The sequence below is a fragment of the Lissotriton vulgaris genome, chromosome 6 (genome assembly GCF_964263255.1).
Source record: "Lissotriton vulgaris chromosome 6, aLisVul1.2, whole genome shotgun sequence".
Classification (NCBI taxonomy): Eukaryota; Metazoa; Chordata; class Amphibia; order Caudata; family Salamandridae; genus Lissotriton; species Lissotriton vulgaris.
This window is the reverse complement of record NC_141694.1, coordinates 541,227,122-541,250,079: the sequence shown is the minus strand read 5'-3', so window position 1 is coordinate 541,250,079 and position 22,958 is coordinate 541,227,122. Positions and strand designations below refer to the sequence as shown.

At 44.7% G+C, this 22,958-nt stretch overlaps 1 protein-coding gene across 1 annotated transcript in view; it reads right to left on the bottom strand.

The window, feature by feature from the left end:
- LOC147707531 (dynein axonemal heavy chain 5-like) overlaps nt 1–22,958 on the bottom strand; it is a 1,425,553-nt gene that overhangs the window by 677,952 nt on the left and 724,643 nt on the right. Inside the window, exon 47 of the mRNA XM_086925656.1 lies at nt 14,422–14,570. Coding sequence (XP_086781782.1) covers nt 14,422–14,570 — 149 coding nt within the window. The remainder of the gene's footprint in view (nt 1–14,421; nt 14,571–22,958) is intronic.

The window sequence follows — 22,958 nt, the reverse complement described above, 5'->3', positions numbered from 1 at the left end:
TGCCTTCTCTTCAAAATGATGAGAGCCATCAAAGGGCATTTCCATTAGCGAGGCTTGCACATCACCTGAAAAGCCAGTGGTTCTCAGCCAGGTGTAGTACCACAGGGTCACCTGTGATGAAATCATTCTACCGTGAGTCGATTGTGTCCAGTCCACATCGTATGGTGAGCTTTGCTGCTTCTCTCCCGTCAGCAATAGTTTGGGAGAGTAGGGCTGTGGCCTCTTCCAAGACCATATGAAGCATTTGTGGAACCAAATCCCGGAATATATGGGAATATCAGCCCAAAGGGCATGCAGTGTACACCGACTCCAATGGAAGGCTGGCAGAAGAGAACATTCTCTTGCCAAAGGGTATTCAGCCTCTTGGATTCCCTATCCAATGGGGTGGTAGAGAAAGCACCAGGGTTGACTCTAGATGTGGAGGCTTGGATCACCAAGCTCTCTGAGGTGGAGTACAGGGCAAGGAACCTGGGGTCCCTAGAAGCGGGGTGAGGGTGGTGGGCAATTGTTCTATGCGCTTGAACTCCTGTATAGGGCTTGGACAAGGCCCAAGTAGGACGTCCACAAGGGCTTCATTAAAAGGGAGTAAAGGTTCAGAAGTGGCAACTCCCGGCTGAAGCACCTCTATCAAGACCTTCGCCTTGACTGCCACTGAGGGAAACTGAATGTCAAGACCTCAGTCACTCTACGCACCGCCACAGGGAAAGAGGTTCCCTCTATAGCCAAAGTAGGAGGAGAGACAAAGCCAGTGTCAGATGAGGTGTCTAGCCCACTGGTCTCCACCAGTTCCTCATACCAGTTGTCCTTTCTCTCATCTAGAGGATAATGGTATCCATAAGGGTCCTCCGACTCAGAACCCACCCCTCCCATTTGTCTCCATCTCAAAGGCAAAATACACTGGTTCTGACTTGGAGGGATTGGTCCCAGTCAGCGCTGGAACTGGCATCAGACGACACCTATCCGGTTCCGTGTCAGAGGTAGGAATGATGGAAATGGCGCTGCCGTGAGGCAACAGCAGTGATGAGGCGCCAGCACTAGAGAGGGCGAGGAGGAAGGTCTCGATCCTGCTGGTGGCTTCGCCCCAGATCCCACACTGGATCCATGAGGACCAACTTGTGCTAAAGGGGAACAGCTGGCGTGAATACAGTGGGGCCGCTCCTGAGCCCATGGGGCCCAAAGGCACACCAGAGCAGCAAGGTCACCAAGATATGAGTGGAACATCCTGTCACATCAGGAAAGAACATTTCTCAAAAATGTGTTGACAAAAGTTGAGGAAAAAGCCAGTCAAAAAACGGTGGTTGCTCTTCACGGATCAGTGCTATCTGGTGTGGAAGGGAAATAACTGACATCAGTGCGCCAGGTCAGTGCCTATATAGGTATCACACAAGTCATTTACGATGCGGACACAGAGCCAAATGATACCACTTACTGGTGCTCAAGGGTGCTGTTAGAAGATTTCCGGATCAAATCCGATGCCTGGGGAATATTCTAAGATAAGGTATCTGCATTTAGAAGTCTCCAACAGAAATAATGGTTAATATAGATCTATTTTATTAGTGGATGCATTTTGTTTTCAAAGCACTCCCCTGATGTATGTACCATTCCCAATGTTTGCTAGACTGGAGTTACTTTAATAACTTTGAACCCCCCCATCCTCTCCCCAAAATGTATGCGCTCTACACAATGTGTGTTAGACTGGAGGTAAAATTGTACATCTGCCTTTACTCCCAATGTGTGCACTTTCTCCAATGTTTGTTAGACTGGGGCTAGAATAGTAAATATGACCCTCTCAATATATGCACCTTCCCCAGTGTTTCCTAGACTGGAGTTAGAATAGTACATCTGCCCCTCCAAAGATTCAGACTCAGGCTGTGTCCTGGTGTTCAGGTAGCCAGCCAGATGGCTGAAGTGTAGTCAAAACCCATGCTGATGCACCCATTACCAGTGCCTCTGAGCCTATCGACAAAGTAGGTGAGTCCCCACTCATTTCTTGCTGACATAACTCTTTGCAGTTGTATTGTCCATCATGATCTAGACAGCCTGATTGCATGGGAAGGGAGAAAGGCCATGAGCTCCAGCCGAATCACCTTCAGTTCTAGCAGGTTGACGTGAAGTGTCTGCTGCTCTGGATACTCAAGACCTCGGATCACCAGTTCTTCCCAGTGAGCACCTCACCTGAGGGTGTATGCATCTACCATTACAGTGACCACAGCTGGAGGATGGAGGAAGGGAATCCCTTGAATTACGCTTTCCTATTTCGATTCGCGTACCTGGCTCCACAACCGTGGAACTTACTCCCCTTTGAGATCCGGTCATGCACAGAACTATTGTGTTTTAGAAAGCTGCTTAAAACGTGGTTATTTGAACTAGCACATGATTAATGCCTCTCTTTGGCCTCGGCCAGTTACAGAGTAGCGCCATGAAACCTCTTGATGTACGCGTGCTTTATAAGTCCCTTATAACATTAACATTAACATCCTATACTGCCCACCAGACTAGGTCCCCAGCAGTGTTTTGGAACTCAATGTTGTCTGCAAGATCTCCTTTGTGTTGAAACCACTGCCCACGAAGGCACCACTAGAGTTCTCATTTGCCAGTGGAAATGCATAACCAGCAGGATGCAGAAAGCTAGCAGACCCAGATGCCGGAGTATTGTCATGAGTGGAATCCAAGTTCACTCCCACAAGATCAGAATCATATCCTGAATGTCCCAGATCCTCTATGGGGGAGGGAAAGCTTGAACTGATGTCATTTCCAGTAGTGTACCTATAATCAGCAGGTGCTGTGAGGGTTCTAAAGAGACTTGGATATGTTGATGGAACACTCAAGCTGAAAAGAAGGGATAAAATCATCTGCAAGTGGTGCAACACCATCTGCAGCAAGCTGCCTTTGACAGCCAGTTCTCCCGCTATGGAAATGCACAGATCCAGAACTGATTTGTGCCACAACACTGCTATCACCTTTGTGAAGATTTGAGGTGCTGAGGTCATTCTGAATGAGAAGACTGAACTGGTAGTGGGTGACCCTACCACAAACCACAGGCACCTACTGTACATCCTTAGGACTTGTATGTGGAAAAATGCATCCAGAAGAACCTGAGCCAGAGACAGCCTGTTTAGCTTTATTGTGCAGGGAAATATTTAAGAGCCTGAGGTCTAGGATCGGGCAAAAAACGCTGTTCTTCCTGGGAACCAGGAAGCACCAAGAGTAGCACCCTGAATACTTTTCCTAATTTTTTGCTTGGGCACCAACTCCACTGCTCCATTGTGCAGCAGAGTTGTCATCTCCTGCTGCAGTATTTCTAGATTTGTTCCTCTGACTGAACTGTCTGTTGGGGTGGGATGTGGGGATGAGGTTGTTGGAATGGTAGGACATAGGCTCTTTAGAAAATCTGAAGGTCCCTAGTCTGCTTTTATGGTCTTCCAGGCAGGTAGCAAGGAAGATATCCATCCTCCAATGGGTCGCTCATGCACCTTCCAGAGGAATCTAAAGCAGCTTTCCACGTGGTGCTGCAAAAGAGGACAGTTGCTGGGTCTGCCAATATTTTGAAGTGGTTTTATAAAAATAGTGTGGCTAGTGGCGTTGAAAGCAGTAGAAAAATCTACCAAAATGGTGACCGTAGAAATGTTATCATCCGCTGCACAAAATAAATCATTCAAACACACACGAGGGTCCCTGAAAATAAGTGTTAGGGGGAGGAGGCAGGGAAAATACTGTAATCAAGAACAAGAGGGCCCCCCCTAAGACTAGATCTATTAAATGGCAAACACTCTAATCCATAAAAAACATCATTGTAGTCCCACACAGAAAGTATTTATTTGAAAAACATATATCTATTTATTTATATTTTCTGAAATTTTCATTTGTAGATCCAAAAGTAATAGCGATACACATATATATACAAAATCTATTTACATATCAGAATATATGCGACACATACCCTCTCACACCTTCAAAGTAACCACCAATCACACCCATACAAGCCATCCTCAATCATACCAATCAACAATATATACAGAAGGTACAGACAATTTACAAAAAATGTACACCATAAGGAATAAACATACACAGGTGAAACAGAACAAAACGAAAAAGGAAAAACGCCGACGCACGTTTCGGAACAGGACCGATATTCACCAATCCTTCGTCAGGGCGCAAACAATTACATATAGTCTCTTCTGTGACTTTTCAAAACATATCCATGGGTTTGAAATATACATCAAGGAATCCACAAGCCGGCTTTATCGTTGGATGTTCTGCTACCACTCTACATACGAGGGACGCGTTATGCATTGCCGCCCACTTGACCGTGTAAGAATTCAGGCGGTTTGATCTACTAGTGCATTAGCAGGAGGAAGTCTGCTCGAGCATTGTGCCCCGCCTAGCAGACCGTGAGGTGTCGCTACCGGGGATACCTTTTGAGAGGGGGAAAGTGGATCCTTTATATTGTGAGGTGATTTTACCATCAAAGTAAAGCCGGACCGACGGTTCTGCAACTTCCACTTCTGACTCGAGTCTTGTACATCTCGCTGTGAAGTTTTCTGCCCCCTTGTTTATCATCCACGCAGCTTCTGGTGTGTGGATAGGGATATTGTCTATAGGACTGAATATTGTGACATGAAGCGGCAGCCCTGAGTCTAGCTTTCTAGATACAATCTTGTGGATTCCTTGATGTATATTTCAAACCCATGGATATGTTTTGAAAAGTCACAGAAGAGACTATATGTAATTGTTTGCGCCCTGACGAAGGATTGGTGAATATCGGTCCTGTTCCGAAACGCGCGTCGGCGTTTTTCCTTTTTCGTTTTGTTCTGTTTCACCTGTGTATGTTTATTCCCATGGTGTACATTTTTTGTAAATTGTCTGTACCTTCTGTATATATTGTTGATTGGTATGATTGAGGATGGCTTGTATGGGTGTGATTGGTGGTTACTTTGAAGGTGTGAGAGGGTATGTGTCGCATATATTCTGATATGTAAATAGATTTTGTATATATATGTGTATCGCTATTACTTTTGGATCTACAAATGAAAATTTCAGAAAATATAAATAAATAGATATATGTTTTTCAAATAAATACTTTCTGTGTGGGACTACAATGATGTTTTTTATGGATTAGAGTGTTTGCCATTTAATAGATCTAGTCTTAGGGGGGGCCCTCTTGTTCTTGATTACAAAATAAATCATTCACCACTGCCAAAAGTGCTCAATTTGTGCTTATGTTGGGAAACAAACTTGGGAGTCATCTAATTTCCCGTTCCAAAAAATGGGTCAGTTGTTGTGACACACATGGTCCTAAGATTTTAGGAAGTGCAGGGAGAAGAGTAATAGGACGATAGTTAGACACTGCCACAGAAGCAAGAATACATTATTTCCATAGTGGAACTACAGTATCTTTTTCAAAATATCTGGGACTAAACCTGTGTTAAGGGAAGAGTTGATGATATCCTATAAAACCAGTGGCCTAAAGCCCCTAATTTGAGAGATCTGTAATAGGTACTGAATGAAATGTTAATTCAGCTTTACATTGATAGAGTAAGAGCATGTGACGGGGAGGCCCGGGAGTGGTGGACTGAGACGCCCTTGACACCCATGTCTCTCCCCTTTCAACAGCGCGAAGCCCCCTGTCAGGAGGACGATTGGCTGTCAAAAGACTACGGGTACAGTTGGGACGAGGAGAACATTAAAGGACCGGGCGCCTTTAACTGCGCCTCTCAGATTGCCGAGACTCCTCCCCTTGATGACGTGGCGGACCATGCCGAGCCAAAAGAAGGACAACCCAGGAAGTGGACGGACGGCGTATCCCCGGAGGAAGAAGGAGTCGGAATCGGAGACCGGAGAAGAAGAGCGATACCTTTGAGTCGGGAGGAGAGCCTGGACGGAGGAGACGAGACGAGCCCCGGCGACACCAGCAAGCCAGGAGGCCAACGACCCCACGAGTCGCCCCGCCACGCTCCCGGGGGAGGAGTGTGGCTTTCAGAGGTACGGGGCAAGGTAGCGGGTTGGGTGGGACGGCGTCTGCACCCTCCGGAGTGATAACCGAGCACTAGTGTAAATATTGTATAGTCGATGCAAGACCCCCTCCCTTTCACGAGCACCCGAGCACTCGGCATCGCTGTATAAACCTATCACTTGAGCACTTGGTTATCCCTCACCCCCGGCCCCACTGCCTGACGTGAAGTGAACGTCCCAGTGACCATTTCCTTTTCTTCCCTTGCATTACATGTCGATTGCCTTTCCGGAACACTGGGCCCTCTCGAAACCGGATCCTGACAGGAGAAGACATCCTGGAGCCTGTTAAGAACACCAGAACAGATCCTGCAGTGTTTGCTAGGGAAAGACTCACTAGTAGAAGCCGGAGAGCTTATATAAAAATAAAACCTTCTTTAAAATCACTGATCAAAGTCTCGGACTCGGTTACTCCCACTACTCCTGCTCCTTTACAACTGGTGTCAGAAGTGGGATTAACACCGCAGCCCATCTGTGAAACCGAGATGGACGCCCTAATTCAACACATCATTAAGGGGCAGGAAAAACTAGAGTGGGCTGTACAGCAACAAATCACCTCAGCCCAGGCCGACCGCGAAATGTTCCAGAATACCATTGCGGCACATATGGAAGGCCTGCAGAAAACCCCGCCACCCTCCATCGTTGCTGCACCTGTCGAGGGCAGGAGTCATGTCCCAAACCCCTCGGGGATTGCTTTGCAGAAATACGTCCAGGGGGAGGATCCCGATGCATTCCTAATGAACTTCGAGCGAGCCGCTCGGGCATTGGGGTGGCCAGAGGACAAATGGCCCTTTTTCCTGGCTCCACTGCTGACAGGTGAGGCACAGTTCGCATATCAGGTGGCCAACCCCATGGGCAATGCCCCCTACGCGATGGTGAAAAACGTCATCCTTGATCATTTGGGCTTAGATCCAGAGGCCTACAGGGTGCGTTTCCGTAAGGAAAAGGGAAGCCCCAATGAAAACCCAAGACTTTGTTTTTTAGACTCAAGATGGCTGCCGACAAATGGCTGAAACCCGAGTCTAGCACCAAAGAAGAAGTGATGGCGAAAATATATTTGGAACAATTTATGGATGCTCTGCCCTATGGCTCACAAAGGTGGCTACGCCAACACTCGGGACTTACCATCGAACAGGCCATAGAAATGGCGGCGAATTATGCTCGGGCCCAGCCCCGAATCACAGGATGGGACCAGGAAAAAACCAATAAGAACCTGCCCCCTCCCAAACCTGAGAAGAAACCGAAACCCCTGATGGAACCGTTTAGACCACGACCACCGAGGATGGAATCCCCTATGATGCGTGGGCCGCAGTGCTTTGACTGTGGCGAATGGGGGCACATCGCTCGTTTATGTCCCAAGAAACGTACCACCGAAGAACCCATGGAAGTAGGGTATCTGCCCAAGACAGTGTTCTATTCCGCCGAATTGGGGTCCTCTTTTTATGTGAGTATGCGGATGAATGGCTATGTGGTCAAAGCCCTTCTAGATTCAGGGTGCAAGCAGTCAGTGGTCCAAGAGCGCTTTATACATCCCAGCCAATACATCCCCGAGTCTCTGGTGTACATCAGGTGTGTACATGGGGATGTCAAGCCCTACCCACTAGCTCAAGTCTCCTTAAGCCCAAACCAGAAAGACTCCTGTGTAGTGAGAGTAGGGGTGGTTGACTCCCTTCCCGAGGACGTTATATTGGGAGTGGACAATCCCGAGTTCCTTGACTTGTTCAAAAAAAACCCTAGAGGAACAGCTCCAGGCAGAAGGGGGACCCAAAGCGACTCTATTAACCCCAGAACCCTGGGTCCTAGACCGTAGTTTTAGGTTTGCCCAGACGGATGATAGGACCCTACACAACGCCTGGGAAAACGCCCACGTACATCATAGCTCTCAGCCCCAAAGATGCCCCCGCTTTGTGATTCAAAAAGACCTTTTGTACAGAGAAGCTGAAGAAGGGGGTCGGCTCCAATTGGTAGTCCCGGTGTCTTTCCGTGAACAGGTGCTCTTTTTCGCACATGCCCATCTCACTGCTGGTCACTCTGGAAAAGAAAAGACTACCGACAGCAGCTTACGCCATTTTTACTGGCCAGGAGTCTACAAAGATGTACAGACATACTGCGCTAAGTGTGAGATTTGTCAGAGGAGGAACACCCACCTCCCACCCGCAGCACCCCTGCAGCAGATGCCCATCATCGGGGTTCCTTTCGAACGGGTGGGAATGGACTTAATAGGCCCACTACCCAAGTCCTCGAGAGGAAACGTATATGCGCTAGTGATTGTGGATTATGCCACGAGGTTTATTGAAGCGTTTCCTCTAAGAACACCTACAACCACCAACATTGCAGAGAAGTTCTTGGAGTTATTTTCACGCTTTGGATTCCCCAAAGAAGTCCTAACCGACCAGGGCACCCCGTTTACCTCCCGGGTGATGAAAGAAGTATGCAAATCCTTGGACATTCGGCATATTAGGACGTCGGTCTACCACCCCCAGACCGACGGACTAGTGGAAAGATATAATCAGACTCTGAAGGCCACGCTGAAAAAAATGTTGACCGTAGAGGGTCCCGACTGGGACCGCTTGTTGCCACTGGCCCTGTATGTCCTCAGGGCACAAAAACAAAGCAGTCTCGGCTGTTCAGCCTTTGAACTGCTGTATGGCCGGCTCCCGAGGTCGTTGTTGGAAATGACTAAGGATGCCTGGGAGACAGAAGATGAACAGGAACAGAAGTCCCTGCTTGAATACACCGTACAGCTGAGGACTAAGTTGGGCAAGCTCAGAAGCTTAGCGTACACCAATTTGGAACAACAGAAATTAAAACAGAAGAAATACTACGACAGAGGAAAGAAAATGAGGCATCTCCAAGTCGGTGATTGGGCATTGGTACTCCTCCCTTCAGTCTCCAAGAAAAACGAGTGGACAGGACCTTATGAGATACTGGATACTATAGGACAGACCACCTATAGACTTAAGGTCTCCCCCAGTAAGACCCAATGTTATCATATTAACCTCCTAAAAAAATGGATCGGTCCCATACCAAAGGGGAACAACCTGACCGTCCCCACGAATGCAGAGCAGTCGACTACCCTACAACACCTGGTTATTAATGACGCCCTCTCAGGGCAAGAAAAGGAGGAATTGAACACAGTATTACGCCCCTTTGCCAAGATCTTTTCGGACCTCCCAGGGAAGACTACTCTGGTTGAGCATCATATTGAGACCATTCCAGGGCAAACAATAAAACAAAGGCCGTATCGAATTCCCGCAGCCAGAAGAGAGGCAGTAAGGAAAGAAGTTAGGGAGATGTTACGTCTCGGGGTCATCCGCCCGTCCAAAAGTAATTGGGCTTCCCCGATTGTCATGGTGCCCAAACCTGACGGATCCAAGCGTTTCTGCATGGATTTCAGAGCCCTCAATAACATCTCTACTTTCGATGCCTACCCCATTCCTCGGGTCGACGAATTGGTGGAAAAGCTCGGAGACGCGGTATACATCACCACCCTCGACCTTACGAAAGGGTACTGGCAGGTGCCCCTCCGTGAAGAGGATCGAAAGAAGACCGCCTTCATCACAGACGAAGGTTTGTACGAATTTACGGTCCTTCCTTTCGGCTTGCACGGGGCGCCTGCCACGTTCCAGCGGCTGATGAACCATGTCTTGAAACCTTTTCCCACCTTCAGTTCAGCTTACCTGGACGATATCGTGATTTATAGCCAAACGTGGCAGGAACATCTGGTGCACCTGCAGACCATACTTACGGCACTCCCGGATGCCGGGCTTCACATCAATTCAAAGAAGTCGCGGGCTGCCTTCAACCGGGTAAAATACTTGGGATTCGTCTTGGGGGATGGAACCATATCCCCTCAGGCGGAAAAGGTAAAAGCCATCCAGAACACAGGCTTTCCGACTGGTAAGAAAGAGTTAAGGGCTTTCCTAGGGCTGGTTGGCTATTATAGACGCTTCATTCCCCGATTCGCGGAGGTTGCCACCCCCCTCACCAATCTCCTCAGAAAGGATGTGAAACCCCGTGAAATCCAAACCCCGTCACCAATGGCCATCAAAGCATTCGAGGATCTCAAAACCATCATCACATCAGCTCCTGTCCTTGAATCCCCGAACTTCCGGAAAACGTTCACATTGGCTACTGATGCTTCGGACGTTGGGATAGGGGCCGTCCTGTCTCAGCTGGGGGATGACGGCGTTGAACACCCCATCCTGTTCACGAGTCGGAAACTATTCCCCAGAGAGTGCAAGTACTCCACGGTGGAGCGGGAGTGTTTAGCAATAAAATGGGCCATTGACAAGCTGCAATATTATCTGGAGGGTCGGCCGTTCATCCTTCAAACGGACCATGCTCCATTGAAATGGATGTATCAGAACCAAAGTCGCAACCCTAGAATCCTCAGGTGGTTCTTGTCCTTGCAGCCCTACACGTTCACTGTACAGCATAGAAAGGGTGTGGAGAATGGAAATGCAGATTATTTGTCGAGGGTCTTTCCTCTCCCCGATCGGGAGACTCCAGGGGGGGAGGTGTGTGACGGGGAGGCCCGGGAGTGGTGGACTGAGACGCCCTTGACACCCATGTCTCTCCCCTTTCAACAGCGCGAAGCCCCCTGTCAGGAGGACGATTGGCTGTCAAAAGACTACGGGTACAGTTGGGACGAGGAGAACATTAAAGGACCGGGCGCCTTTAACTGCGCCTCTCAGATTGCCGAGACTCCTCCCCTTGATGACGTGGCGGACCATGCCGAGCCAAAAGAAGGACAACCCAGGAAGTGGACGGACGGCGTATCCCCGGAGGAAGAAGGAGTCGGAATCGGAGACCGGAGAAGAAGAGCGATACCTTTGAGTCGGGAGGAGAGCCTGGACGGAGGAGACGAGACGAGCCCCGGCGACACCAGCAAGCCAGGAGGCCAACGACCCCACGAGTCGCCCCGCCACGCTCCCGGGGGAGGAGTGTGGCTTTCAGAGGTACGGGGCAAGGTAGCGGGTTGGGTGGGACGGCGTCTGCACCCTCCGGAGTGATAACCGAGCACTAGTGTAAATATTGTATAGTCGATGCAAGACCCCCTCCCTTTCACGAGCACCCGAGCACTCGGCATCGCTGTATAAACCTATCACTTGAGCACTTGGTTATCCCTCACCCCCGGCCCCACTGCCTGACGTGAAGTGAACGTCCCAGTGACCATTTCCTTTTCTTCCCTTGCATTACATGTCGATTGCCTTTCCGGAACACTGGGCCCTCTCGAAACCGGATCCTGACAGGAGAAGACATCCTGGAGCCTGTTAAGAACACCAGAACAGATCCTGCAGCGTTTGCTAGGGAAAGACTCACTAGTAGAAGCCGGAGAGCTTATATAAAAATAAAACCTTCTTTAAAATCACTGATCAAAGTCTCGGACTCGGTTACTCCCACTACTCCTGCTCCTTTACAGAGCAACAGTTCAGATTAATTGATTGATTCGAATTTCGAGCAGGTAGATGTGTTGAATCCAAGGTGTATGCTGCATCACCAGTAAACAGAGATGTAGCAATAGCATCTCTATTTTTCTATGTTTTATATCTTACAGATAAATAAATCATTTTCAGCCAGATTCATGAAGCTTAATTGCGCTCGCAAACGGCCAGATTCTGAGAATCTGGCCCTTTGCGAGCGCATTTTTGCATTTGGGATTCATCATCCCAAATGCAAAAATCGGTAAATGCGATTTCGCTAAATTGCGAGGAATTACATTTAAGGAATCTCTATTTGAGATTCCTTAAATGCAATTCATTAACCATTTAAAAATTGTGAATTTGCAATTTCGGGCCGCTATTTACCGCGAGGTCAAACCTCGTGGTAAATAGCGAAAACTTAGAAAAATGCTTTAAAATGCATTTTTCTAAGTTGCATGTTGCACACACACATGTCCTTTGGACATGTGTGTGCGCAACACCAATGTAGATTACATTTCAGGGGTACTACAGGGTGTCCTTTGGACACCCCTAGCACCCTTGAAATCGCATCCTTATTTGCAATTAGCAAATTGCTAATCGCAAATAAGGAATAACTCCCCATTCATTCCTATGGGCCTTTAGGCCCATAGGAATGAATGGGGAGTCACTCCTTATCTGCGATTAGCAATTAGCTAATCGCAAATAAGGAATCAGTGGGAATCGCAAATTCAATTGTGATTCCTACATGAATCCCGTTTTGCGAGTCCTTAATAGCGAATCCTTAAAATTCCTATGGGCCTTTAGTTATTCCTTATTTGCGATTAGCAATTTGCTAATCGCAAATAAGGAATGTGTAGGAATCGCATTTTACTTTGCGATTCCTACATGAATCCCATTTTGCGAGTCTGTAATAGCGATTCCTTATGAATCGCTATTAAAGACTCGCAAAACGGGTCTTTGATGAATCTGGCAGTTTATTCTTTACAAAACGTGCTGGAATTGTAGTTACACAGGGCACAATGAGACAGTTCTCTGATATTGGAAAATATTTCCTTTTAAGCGTTGGATGGGTTGAAAATTCTATTGGCCAAATATAGTTCTTGGCTAATTTAATTGTGTTCTTATATCTGAACCTATCTATGTAATGTATTATAAGGAAAAGCTTATGCTTTTCTTTAAAATGCATTAGATAGGCAGGGTCATAATACTGTCTCAAAAGTCTCTCTGACTTTTTCAGAGCTTTCCTGAGAGAATTAAGTTCATTATGGAACTGTGGCAAAACTTGTTTTTGATTTGACTCCTCGAAAATTAGTCAGGAGCAAGAGTATAAAGAGTGCTTGGGATGGAAGAGCAATAAGAGACATGTTTAGTAGTAACATTTGTCATATTACCTACATTTGTGTGTTCAGGCATTAATAAAGAGGCTAGTGAATCTGAAGTAATGTGGGACCAGTTTCTTGTCAGTCTAACACAACCTTAGTGTGAATGTGATGTATTATGCATTTGTCCAATCAACAGGTGATGGTTTGATCATACTAAGGCAGGTATTTGGATGTGAGATAAACAATTTTGGGTCCTATTGTCAGGTCTAGTATGTGACTTGCTACATGTGCAGCACTTTTTACATATTGGTGCATTTCGCATTCTGTGAGTAAAGTCAAGAGATGCGAGAAAAAAGGCTTGTCCTGTCTTTCCATGCATATGTTGAAATACCCCAAGATCATAAGAAATGAGTTTGAGGTGGTAAATTCACTAAGAGTGTTGGCAAGGTAATTGAGAAATATGAAGGGAGAAGATGGGGCATGATATATGAATAGAGACACCATGTGCACCTGTTTGGGAAAGAATCCTGACTGGAAGAGTTTCAGAATCTGAAAGGGTGGGGTTGAGCAGAGAGGAAAAAAGTATAGTTCTGGAGAAATTTCCTGGCTATAAGTATACATTGATAATATGATGGTGTGGCCTCTTTCATATACGTTTCGATATCAGGCTTTGACCATGTTCTAGTATCAAACAATAAATGTATCTCTTTGCTGGTAGTGCCACTGAGTAGGTTTATTTTCAAAGATTCTAGAGATTTAAGAAGTTTCAATGCATCTGCTATGAAACCACTTGTTCTGATGACCACACACTCTCCCAAAATAGCCTGAAGAACCCAGTCAATCCCTAGCACACTAAATAGAACGGCCATGGCCTGGTAGTTGAGCACACCAGCCTAAAGGCTATAGTGGGGGAACTACAGCTGGTACGACATCCTACATTATATTTTAAGCTCCATGCCCTTTCCCAATACATGGTACCCCAAATAACCTACCCCTCTCTGAAGCAGATTACACTTGTTCTTTCTCAATGTCAGCCACTTGCTGTGATTGCGTCCAACACTCCACTTCACTCAAACTCAAAGTTTGTTCACTTTCAAATGTGGCCAGTGAAACCCTCTTACAGATGGCGGTCACTCTCTTATAGCCACTCTTAAAAAGAGTGCACTTTGGGTGCATCTTCAACTTCAGAAAACTGCTTTGGAATCTCAGTCTATTTTTTTTTTCTTTAACCAAGTTTATTGATTTTGTAAAGAGACAATAATAAAAACCTGAGTACAAACAGCACATCATATTCAGAAGCATAATTATTTATGACATGGGGCAGGTAAACATTCTTACGATGGTATACATTGTCGTCTCTCTGCCTGAACTTTCCGTTTGAACAGAGGGGATCAGTGCTTTGATACTAAAATGTGGCAAGAAGTCCAAACACAAGAATGCGCAAATATTGTTTGGTTAATATGCGGTCAAAGATGTGCTTTGAAGCAACGGTTGGGGACACTCAGTAGTATATTTATTATTACCTTTAACCAATGAATTAATTCAGACATTTTGGCACAAGTTCACTCTTTTGCAGGTATGTATAGAAAGTTATACTACATTTCTTGTATGTACAGGAGGCTTTTTGCCATGACTGGCAGTTCTCTTACTGTTCAGTAACTTACATCTCCAGCCATTCTTGGCCCAAGGATCTCCTGCAGTGATTCAGCGATAATAGCATGGCTTTCCTTGGCAGCCGCTATCACAGGGTTAGAAGAGAGAGGCTTTTTGTTTCTGTCTGTGCCATATCCACCTTTCAGACTTGGAGATGGGCCTGCAATAAATAGGATGAAACACCATAGAAAAGCAGATGAGTATGTGCGCAGTCACACAATATCTGGACATTTTTATTCCTGCTTTTTGGGCAAACGGCTGTCCTCCCTTCAACATCTCACCCAGTTCTGCTGTGAAATTCCCCTCCTACGGAAGCAAAATAGTTTGTTTGTACAGATGCATTTTATGTTTTAGTAGTAAATGTGGGAGTGGTAGGGGGAGTGGCTGTAAAATGGGTAATTCTTAGTAAGAAATGGGAAGGATTTTGAGATGAGTACGGAAGGGTTAAGGAAGGCTAAGGATGGGTTTAAGGAGGAACATGCATCCATCCACAAACTAGTTACTAGCTACAAACTGCACTTCAAAATTACAGTAGTAACATATTGCAGCTACGACCTGCAGTATGTCCAGCATCACACATGGCCAACCACCCTTTCATAGAAAATAGAACCCCTTAAGAAACAATGTTATACATTCATTTATTCCAACTTTCTAAATATATTTATACATTTCAATAAAATTAGAAAATATATATTATAACTAAAAAGATCTTTATTATTTCAAAATATCTTAAGACTTTATTTTAATTTCAAATACATTTAAGTTAATTTCTTACATAACTTAACATTTGAATACAAGGTAAATCAATATAAACAATTTACTTTAGAAGGTTTTTTGAGTAAATATTTAAAAATGTAGTTTTTATTTAAAATAATAAATTTAAAATAAGGAAATAATACGTTAAAAAATAAGTTAATGGTGCTGTAGAATTTTATTTTGTTATAAGTTTAAAATATATTAAATTAATTTACATTAATATTTAAATTAAAAATAAATTGAGGAATTCATTTTTTTAAAAACATTTATCTATACTTGGATTTCTGTCTAAGTGAGAAAAGTTACAAGTATTAATTTTAAACTCATCAATTAGGATCCACCCCCGAATTTCAGGGTGTGAAGACAAGAAGGCCTACAATTTGTAGCAAATGTTCTTAATTGTAACATTACATTTTTGGATAGGTCCCTTCACCAAGTGCACCACTGAAGTGTGCGCTTATATTGGACCAATGCTAAGGACTAGAACGCCCTAGTTATATAGTGGAAGGTTTCCCTTGGAAATATTATAAAATATGGTAGAGGTGGACGACTTATAGAAGGATCCACCTGGAGCCATGCCCCAAGCCGCGGATGCCGCTTGAGGAAGAGCTTAGAATTTACACTGCAAGACTACATTTGTAGGCGGGCAGGGTTGGGTGGGATGGGAGGAGGGGGTGTCAGTGGAACACTATTTAAGGTGTTTCACAGATGATGTGGTATTCTCAGTAGGCGTTCTTTTAGTGTTTTTAGTTTGACCGCTCGAAGTTCTTGATGTAAATGCCATTATTACTGATCACAGATTATTGACAGTCGATTTGCATGGACCAAATGTGCCTTTACTTATTTGTAACTTCTGTCGTTTGAGGGCGGATATTGTTGTATGGTTTTTTTTTTTTTTAAAACCTAATTAAAAGTCATAAAAAAAAGAAGAGAGTGCTTATACGACACTAGCTAAATCAGCGAGTAAACAGAGACAAAGATAAGTATCTCAAATATGTGTTATATTATTCAAATGCTGGCTAGTTGATACTGCAAATTACATTTTTGATCAACAGAAGGAACATTTTCCAGCAATCTGCTTTGCAGATCTCAGTATAGTTGCCTATTTTGGCCCATGGCTGTGTCCCTCACTGATTCTTTAACATCATTAAACCCATCTTAAAGGAATGCCATCATGTGTGCACTCAGGACACGCAGAAGCGTGGCACTTGCCTGCTGAGGGCTGAAAAAGGCCAGCATATCGCTCTGCATATTGCACAGGCGAAATCAGTGTTAGGCACCTACTTTGGACTTATGTTTGGGCTTTGACCCATTCTTGGATTTTTTGACCCTCCCACCCGACAAGTAATCATTCCGACAGCTATTCTTTCCTGGCTAGGCTATTGTAATGTCCTCTATTGGGGAACCGATAAGGCTGTGATTCGCAGACTTCAGCTGGATCAAAACGACGCAGCAAAGGCTGCTGTTCTCACTTGCAAATCACTGTCCTGCCTCTGTGCTTATTCGCCAATTGCATTGGCTCCCTGTGTGAAAGCACTTGAATTTTAAAACGTTGTGCACCACCCATAAGATCTTTTTTTCTCAGGAGCCCTGCATCTTGTCTAACCTAGTGCCCTGTACAAACCTTCTCGGGCACTGCGATCAGCTGATCACATTTTGGCCTCTGTTCCTAATGTTAGGAGAGTCAGAGCAGGAGGCCGTTCTTTTACCTCTAAGGCCCTAGCTCTTTGGATTGTGCTCCCTTTGTCCATCAGGTGTGTCCAGAACCACTGGAATTTCAGGAAGATCCTGAAGACCTGGGTATTCTCTTTTTAGCTTCTTCTTGTGGCTCTTAGTCATAGGTCGCTTCTGGTAGTGCTCTTTTAAGACTATCGCTGGGACGTTCCGTTGCTGGGGCAGCTATGCCCTGTACAAATCTTTTAACATAGTATAACATAACACAGGGAAATAAAGAAGACAGAATTCACTTTTGGCAGCAAGAGAGCCAATGACTCTATGGATAAATACCTCTACCTTCAGTCATGTATGTGGGCTGTGAAACATCCCGCAGCCACGTCGTGAGCAGGTGATTCTTTCAGGAATAAGATGCATGGCAAGAAACAATGGTAGGACACATTGGTCTGTCGTTCCAATTAAAAAAAAAAACATATATGGATGTGTAAATGTTTTGATTTTTCTGTCCAGTGGGGACATATTTTCTCCATGAAAAACTCCTTCACCTCTCCCATCCCCCAATATTCGGGTTGTTCACTCCCCCATTGCATTTCCAAATACAGATTTGCTCCTAGACTTGACAGGAGAAAATCTTCAGCCATTTCCAGGGTTGAGGTTTGCAGTGAATAAGTTGAGAATACCAACAAGCTCATAAATTTGTGGGGATCCAACAATATCTCAAGTCTGTCCATTCAACACCTGTAGAAGCAGGTTTGCTCAATAGTAATATTTCGCCTGTTCAAGTGATGCTGGAACAAATTTCAGAGTGGGGTTCTGCCATTAATGTTACATCATTAAAGTCATAGAGATTATCGAAAATCCAAGCGTCACAGCAAAAACAAGATTAGTAAATGTACCACGCCGATTCAGCAGGAGAGGCGTAAGAGTGTGGTTTGTAGCAGGTGGTGCATTATGGAGCACAGTTGTGGGTGCACACTGTCGTTTACAGACAGCACATTTTCTGTTGAAATGAGCACTACATTTGAGTAGACATGCAATGTTACTACTAAAACTAATTAGCACACAAACGATGTATGGAACTCGGGTTTAGGCAAATATTGTTCACTTGTGCGTCACCAAGTAAAGTGTCTTGATTTGCCTTGGTCCTTTTACAATCTTTTTCTCATCGCACTTCTGAATTACAAAAAATTTACTTAATTTGTTCTACCCTAATTACTGATATATTTTGAATTATGTGTATTTATCATTTGCAGATTTTTAAATGACATCCTACAGCCTTTCCATTCACTCCCTGTAACCCAGCAAGATTGTCACATAGGTGCCTTTTACTAAATCCTCTCACTTTGCAGTCAGCGAAATAAAACTAAAGGCCTGTTTCTGAATAAGAAGCAGTCTGTCAGAAGGTACATCCAATGTGACAAGATATGTGTGGAAAGGGCACTGTTTTCCTCACTTCCTGGCTGCTCCGATTCGGGCACCATCTTGCGAGGTTGGCAAGCTAGTTTCCTGGCCAGCCTCACCCATTTAGAACACATGCCAGCACAGACATGCTGCCGGACACAGGCTCTCTGCACCAGTCAGTAATTTTTAATCATTCTAACTAGCAGCACATTTTATCGTGTGGGACTGTGTTGGGCGGAGTTTTACCTTTCTGCTGTGTCACTTTTCTCTGTGTTTGCCCTTTGATCCACCACAGCCTCTAGCTGATTCTGTAGACAGGGCACTGTTTTCCTCACTTCCTGGCTGCTCCAATTCGGGCAACATCTTGCGAGGTTGACAGGCTTGTTTCCTGGCCAGCCTCATATATTTAGGACACATGCCAGCGTGGGTGCGTTGCTAGACATGGGCTTTATGCACCACTCAGTAATTTGTAGTCATTTTAATTAGCACTGCATTTTAACGTGTGGGACTGTTTTGGGGTGGCTTTACTTTCTGTTGTGCCACTTTTCTCTCTGTTTGCCCTTTGGTCCATTGCATCCTCTGGCTGATTGTTTGGAAAGGGCATTCTGTTTTCCTCACTTCCTAGCTGCTCCTATTCGGGCGCCATTTTGCGAGGTTGGCGGGCTAGTTTCCTGGCCAGCCTCATCTATTTAGGACATATGACAGTGCGGACAAGCCGCTGGCATGCTGAAGGCGCACCTAAGGCAAGCCCGTCTGCGCACATTTGCACCTGGACAGTGCCAGGGATGCTTGCAGTTCCATCTCAGGTTACCCAACAACCGCCTCAGTGGGTTACTCTCGGATGCAGGTCATGGAGCTCTGTCCCTGAGGAAAGATATTAAATGCATGAGGGCTGACTTAACCAATGACAAACTGTTTTGCTGCCCCAGCTGTAATTTTAGGTTTAACATACCGGTAGGCATCCAAACTCAGCCCTACTTTATAGGAAAACCTAAAAAAAGGGAAATTAAACCTACTATCTGTTCGTAAATTATCTGCGCATTACTTAACACACACTCTTTGTGTAAACACAACATTGAAATTCAGGAGCTCATTACATACTTCCATCTTCACTGCCTTTTTGTTACGGAAACCTAGGCTATGGAGGTGTTCGACCCTAATTTGATTACTGTTATTCCATCAGGCAATGCTATATCCTGGCAAGATCGCCTTGGTCACAGAAGACGTAGCCTATCGCTCATTATAAGGACTCATTTAATTGCACTTTTGAAGGACTTAAGCTGCATGTGTCAGAAGTCTCCGAGGTTCCGTTTTTTAGATTGAAAAGTGCTGCAATACCCGTTTTCTCAGGGCTTTTAATTTATCGCCTTCCAGGACAGGGCACTGATTTTCTTGAAGGCTGGCCCAAAGTGTTAGAGCCCTTTCTGGTGCATCCGAATTTTGCCACACTTGGCGATTTAAGCTTTCATTAGGAAGACCTATCCAACAAGGACGCTTTATCCTAAACAGAATCTATGCAGAATTTTGTTTTTTCTCGGTTGGTGAAAGCCCCCACTCATTCAGCAGGGCACACTTTAGATGGTACCTTTTCTATTTCTACCGCTGTGACATTTAATGAGCAAAAGGTTCACAATTGATTGACGGAATGCAAAACAAATCAAAACATTCACCTCAGTCAAAAGATCTGGATTAAATCCATCGTTCTTTTGCTCACCATGCCAACTCAGTTTAGACCCAGCCATATGCAAATCAGTCTTGACCCTGCTCTTCATGGGAAAAGTCCAGCCCAAACTGCCAAGCCAGGTCCTCCCTGGACCAGAAACAAGCATCCTGGGACCGGTTTCGGGGTATAACCCATCATCAGCTCCACTAGCTTGAATCCAGTGGCACAATGATCCTGGGACACACATCTAGGCATACCAGGCGCTCTTAGAGCAAGAAAGCAAAAGCCATACAATTAATTAACGTAATGTGGAACAAATCAAAACATTTACCTCCAGTCAAGAGATCTAGGTTGAATCCATTGATCTTCTGCTCACCATGCCAACCCAGTTTAGACCCAGCCACATGCAAATCAGTCTTGACCCTGCTCTTCAAGGGAACAGTCCAGCCCAAACTGCCTAGCCAGGTCCTACCTGGAACAGAAACAAGCATCCTGGAACCAATTTCGGGGTTTCACCCCTCATCAGCCAGGCTAACTTAAATCCAGTGGCACAGTGAGCCTGGGACCACATCTGGGCATACCAGGTGCAGTTAGGGCAAGAAAGCAACAGACACACAATTTATGGATGGAATGTGGAACAAATCAAAACATTCACCCCCCAGTCAAGAGATCTGGGTTAAATAAATTGTTCTTTTGCTCACCATGCCACCTCAGTTTTGAACAAGCCATATGCAAATCACTCCTGATCCTGCTCCTCATGGGAACAGTCCACTCCGACCTGCCAAGCCAGGTCCTCCCTGGAACCAAAACAAGTGCTGTAGCACTGACATTTAATGAAGCCATCCATCTCATTTGGGAGCATCATTATTACATAGTTACCTTTAATGTGAGATGCCCTGTACTATTGCCTAAGGGGGCGGGATTGGGACTATCTAACCCTGAGAAAGTTCTTGGTAGAAACTGGAGTAGAATCACATCAGAAGGCCTTGAACAAGCGCTCAACAACCCTGCAGGTACTTTGCCTTTTCTCTCGGCTGAGGCATTACAAAACTGATTAGGGGCCGCCCTTGATATTATTGCCCCTCTGAGAAGTAGGTATCACACTAGATCCAAACCTTCCTCGCCCTGGTTTACTAACAATCTTAAAAATCTGCAGCAAACTTGTGGGAGAGAACAGAAATGACAACTGAATCGCAGCACTACTGATTAAATAAGTCACAGAGTTCTTATTCATCAATATAAACGAGCTATCGACCATGCTAAATCCCCTTACTACACAGACAAAATCAGAATGGCAGGTACCTCCTTTAAAGAACTCTTTAGAGTTGTCAAACAATTATCTCAGCAGTCTATTCCTGGACTTACTGATTTTTGTGGCAGAGTGGCCACCTACTTCATAGACAAAATTCTTAAGATCTACTCTGAATTCCCTCCAACTGTTGAACCCAGTTTTTTTATGGAATCAATGGCCATCTCCACTGAGCCCTCCAAGCTCTCTGTCTTCCCTCCTATTTCCAAGCAGCACCCCCAAGGAGCATCCCATGAGCCTAAAATCAGGGTACCCAGTGGACCCCTGCCCACCTAAAATTCTGCAGTTGGCACCTGATTGCCAAAACTTTACAGCATATACTCAATCCTGCCCTTGATTCAGGGACTTTCCCCAACACCTGAAGGAGGCTTCTGTAATCCCTCTTCAAAATAAGCCTAACACAGATTCAGATAATATGAAGAACTTTCGTCCTATCTCACTTCTGCCGACACCTGCCAAAATCCTGGATAACTACCTTAATCAGGAATTAGTGAAACTCATTCAGACATGTGGCATGCTGTACCCTTCACAGAATGATTTCTAAAGCTTTCATAGTAAAGAAACAGCACTGGTGTCCGCCACGGATAGTATCAGACTATTAATGAATTCAAAAAGTCTGAGTGCTATATTCAAATGTTTTAATACACAAATTGCTGGGGGTGATTCACCTTCTCCTTATTGAATATTGTGACATTGCAGGGGTGGTCAACCGTGCCAGCAGCATAGTACCTTGTGAAACCTTTAAAATTTAGAAATATACCGGAATAATTTGTAACCCTGCATTCTAAGGCATCGGAAGCTTGATGCTTTTCGGCATTCTTTGCCAGACAACATTTAGATGGTGCTACAGTTGTGTGCACATTTATAGCAGCCAAGTGTCCCAATGGCAAATATCTCACTTTCAGTCAATCTTGGCCTTTAAACAGACTAGAAAAGCTGTTAACATTAGGCTAAAAATCCTGCTGTAAAGTCCAGGTGGGTAAAAAGCCAGGATTAGCTTAGGTATCACATATAATGTGATACTTTGCAGCTGTGAGTTTTGTTGGTATATGGAAGATCTTGTGTCATGTTTTCACCATTATCCAATGTGCATGGTGCACGATGCTTTCACTTCATCTTGCTTTGAATGTTAAAAGCCTGAAGTGTTTGGCAGGTGACCTGCTATCAATATTGACTTGTTAGAAAAAGGGTCTGATGTATCAAAAGGTTTTAACAATTTGGTGTCTGTGAGTTAATGGGATAGAACATAATGGTTAAGATGAGTCAGACATTTCACCAATCAGCAAAAGAATTAAACACTGCCCAAAGACCAAACATGATTTTAATATTCCTAGACACTCTACAGTGTATAAAATGATCAGATCCAATACATGTCCTTAACTCTGCACCTTTAATCCAAGCACATAAAACTGGAGAAAACAAAAGGAAGAAGAAGCAATATTTTAACAACAAAACGCAAGCAGAAGAATCTTAGGCCAGTCTTTACTGCTGCTTCGTTTCATAAGAAAGTTACATTATTTTGATCCCATTAGAAAGAAGTATAAATGACCCATTCTCTGGCACTTTTCTTTCTTTGAACAACATTTTAGTTTGTGGTTGTGCAGGTGTTTATCAGTGTTTATATGTTTACACTGATGAGGGCTGTTTCCCTTTTAGTAGGGTTTTATCAGTTGTTATAGGTTTAAACCTAAAACAGAATAGGCTAGTAATATTATTTCATTGGTGTAATATCATATGTAAGTAAA